Source organism: Pseudomyrmex gracilis, unplaced genomic scaffold, assembly GCF_002006095.1.
Source record: "Pseudomyrmex gracilis isolate BER0280 unplaced genomic scaffold, ASM200609v1 scaffold_1936, whole genome shotgun sequence".
Taxonomy (NCBI): Eukaryota; Metazoa; Arthropoda; class Insecta; order Hymenoptera; family Formicidae; genus Pseudomyrmex; species Pseudomyrmex gracilis.
This window is the reverse complement of record NW_018022520.1, coordinates 12,881-16,651: the sequence shown is the minus strand read 5'-3', so window position 1 is coordinate 16,651 and position 3,771 is coordinate 12,881. Positions and strand designations below refer to the sequence as shown.

The 3,771-nt window shown below is 43.3% G+C and overlaps 1 protein-coding gene across 1 annotated transcript; it reads left to right on the top strand.

Annotated features, from left to right (window-relative positions):
* The first annotated feature begins 1,537 nt into the window (after nucleotides 1-1,537).
* LOC109862536 lies at nucleotides 1,538-2,668 on the top strand. The gene has a single exon (XM_020442602.1). It carries the CDS (start codon nucleotides 1,538-1,540, stop codon nucleotides 2,666-2,668), a length of 1,131 nt encoding a protein of 376 aa, XP_020298191.1.
* Nucleotides 2,669-3,771: the final 1,103 nt, after the last annotated feature.

Here is a 3,771-nt window from a genome sequence, read left to right as displayed (position 1 = left end):
GCAAGAAATATTCATGTATATGTATAAATGATATATCAAGGGGAATATACGATCAAATAATAATTCTCGCAAGAATATCTTGTTGGCAAGAATAAAAATGAAGTGAAAGTGTGCATTATTACGGTGTCTAAGTGAACGGTGCGCAATTGAACAGTGTNTAAATGAATGGTGCGCATTCTTTTCCGTGTCCAAATGCAACGTGTCTAATTGAACCGTGCCTAAAATTCTGTGTCTATTTGCACCGTGTCTAATCGCAACGTGTCCAATTGAACGATGTCCAAGTGTACCGCTTCCGCCGCCGCCAGCCAAACAATTGTCCCNGGTACGCAAGTTTATTATCTACNATCAAAATGGCCAGCGAGCAAAATCCCGTCGTAGTGAAAAAACAGCGCGCTATCATTAAAGGNTCTTGTACAAGAATTAATACATACGTAAATGCNATTACTAACCCCACCCCGTTAGTATTGGCTCAACTCGAGGAGCGTAGAAAAATGTTAGACAGCTATTGGTCGGAATATAACCAAGTTCAAATGTGGGTAAAGATGCTCGATGATGCCGAGGCCGAGGATNGCTCTACGTTCGAGGAGGCTTTCTATGCCTTGTCTGCTAAAATTCGAGGGTTATTAAGTTCCTCAACACGTAGTTCTGACGCATCTTCTNGGTTGGTAACACCCCACGAACCGCCGGAATCTTTGACGCACGTTNGTTTGCCGAAGTTAGATCTTCCGTCGTTCTCGGGCAAATACGACGANTGGTTTCCGTTCTTTGATATATTAAATACAGTCATACACTCTAATGCATTTTTCAACAGTGTGCAAAAGTTTCAGTACCTTAGAGCTTCTTTAACCGGCGACGCAAGAAATATAGTAAACTCATTGGAGATATCAAATACGAATTATATACAATGTCGCATGGAGTCTGCTCAAGGAACGTTACGACAATCAACGCGTTATCGTTCAAAATCACATCAAGGCGATCATAAAACTGCCATCCATGATCAAGGAAAACTACGCGAAGCTGAGGCAAATCGCGTACGGAGCAGCAAGACACCTGCACGCACTTCAAGCATTGAAACGCCCGGGTGATCATTGGGACGACTTGCTAGTCTACGTTCTCAGCGCAAAATTCGATACACGTACATTACGAGAGTGGCAGTCGTCGCTCACGGGTACTGAACTACCTACTCTCAAGCATTTGTTTTATGTTCTAACGCATCAAATGCTCAAAGCAACAAACAAATCGGGCGTTTCAAATGCAAAAAATGTTAGTACGTGTTTGCAGTCGAGTTCTAAACGTCAAGCGTCCTGTGTCGCGACAGTCAAACCTAACTGCAGTTACTGTCAGNGTACACATTCCATTTGTTATTGCAANGGCTTCTCAGGACTTCCGGTATCACAGAGAATTTCAGAAGCTCGTAGTAAAAAAATGTGCATCAATTGAGCAATTGCTTGCGATCCTCTTCTCACGTCTCAAACAAATGTACGTCAGGAAGCTGTAAGGTTTGCCAAACNAAACACAACATTTGAAGCCGTTGGAGATGCTTCACTGTTGTTCGCTCTGTGGTCTAAGACATTTGAAGATGCAGCCGCTGCTTCACGCAACTGCTTCAAACCACGGTGTGGACAACAGTGAAGCATCTCCAACGGTTAGTCAGGTAGCCGCTTCTGTCATCAGCGCATCGAGTTTGATTGGAGGTAATCACGTCATGTTGTCTACGGCTGTCGTTTACGTGTATGATAGGCAAGGTTTACTCACATCATGTCGAGCATTACTAGATTGCGGTTTGCAGGCAAACTTTATATCCAAAGGTCTCGCAAACAGCCTTGGCTTGNAGCCTAAGGCCNTGAACGTGTCTATTTCTGGCATAGGCGGNACTGCTTCAACCTCTACGCAAGTAGTGCAAGTTAAGACACAATCTCGATTAAGTTNGTATGCAAACTCTATCAATTGCATTGTTACAGATCNTGTAACCGAAAAACTTCCAGCGTTCACTCTGAAGCGCAGAGCATTAGACCTTTCACGTAATCTCCGGCTAGCCGACCCTCAGTTTCATATCTTGTTTGAAGTAGACTTCCTGATCGGGGCAGAGATATTTTGGGACCTGCTGTGCGTAGGGCAGATCAGATCTTCCAAGAAGCATCCGACGTTGCAGAAAATGCGGCTAGGATGGGTTCTCGCAGGTCGATTGTATGACTCGACTCAATCATCATCTAAAGTACATTCGTTGCATGCCGTCGTAACAAATGTTCAGTTGCACAAGCAGCTGAGTCGCTTCTGGCAGCTAAACCATAATTTGGAACACATAAACAATTACACTCTCAATGAAANNTTNTGCGAACAACATTTTCTAAAGAACATAACTCAAAATCCACNGGGTAGATTCATAGTCAAGCTTCCTATCAAGGAGCAGGTTCTACACAAGCTTGGAGACTCACGTGACACTACGCTAAAGCAGGCATTAAGGAGCCTAGAAAGACGTTTTCAACGTGATCCGAATCTTAAGGATCAATACACACAATTCATTAAGGAGTACTCGTCATTGGGTCATATGCGACTTCTCGATTCACAACCCATTGATGACTCCATTTCCTTCTATTTACCGCACCACTGTGTACAAAACCACAAATTAGTCACGCAAACTGCGCGTTGTGTTCGACGCGTCTTGTAANACTAGTAGCGGCGTGTCTTTAAATGACGCCCTCATGGTCGGTCCGGTCGTGCAGCAGGACTTAATGTCNATACTAATTTGATTTTGCAATTTTCGTTACGTCTTCACGGCTGACATAATAAAAATGTACCGGCAGATTTAAGTAGATCTTTCGCAAACACGTCTACAGCAAATCCTATGGCGCAAAAATCTTAGCNACAAAATCGACACCTACGAGTTGACTACTGTCACCTATGGCACATCTGCTTCTTACCTAGCTACACAATGTTTGCATTTAGCCGAACAGCATTCTTTTCAATTTCCCATNGGCTCAATACGCGTCAAACGGGATTTTTGCATGGCCNATCTGCTCACCGGAGCGGACTCTAGCTGAAGCAANGCTAGCTCGANACGAAATCATAAAATTGTTACAACTAGGATTGTTNGAATTACACAAATAGGCGTCTAATTGCCCCGAGTTGCTCGAGAACCTAGAAAATCGAGGCCAGGAACCGATTGTTATAAAAGATAAGACGGATTCGTGTGTTCAATGAAATCAAGTTACAGACACATTCCAATTTTCTTATGAGCTAGGCTCAGCATATGACGTTGTGTCCAAGCGCACAATTTAGTCCGAAATCACAAGGTTATTCGATCTNTTGGGTCTTTTGGGNCTATTCATTGTTATCGCAAAACTAATACTTCAGGACCTCTGGCAGGTAANTATTCAGTGAGATAAATCCGCTCCCCANNAAGTCTATACTCGCTGGTTCAGACTTAAGTCTCAGTTGACCAGCTTGAACCAGNTACAGATTCCTTGGTGTGTTAAGTTCAGTTCAGATCCACATTTTGTGCAGATACACGGGTTCTGTGATGTCAGTCATGCACGTAAGGTGTTACGTCCGCATATTTTTGACATAGATTTTTCATTTATACTTCTACACATAAACTACCGCATTTCTATACACATATACAATCGACGTCAATAAATCGTTTCGTGGGGAGCTAGGGTTAAGAGGGACGGTATTCCCTAGCAGTAAATACTGTAATTGGTTAATTCATCGAAATCTGCTACAGTTAGTTAGTGCGGCGCCCGTTGGCAGTACTTACTCTTAGGGAATACC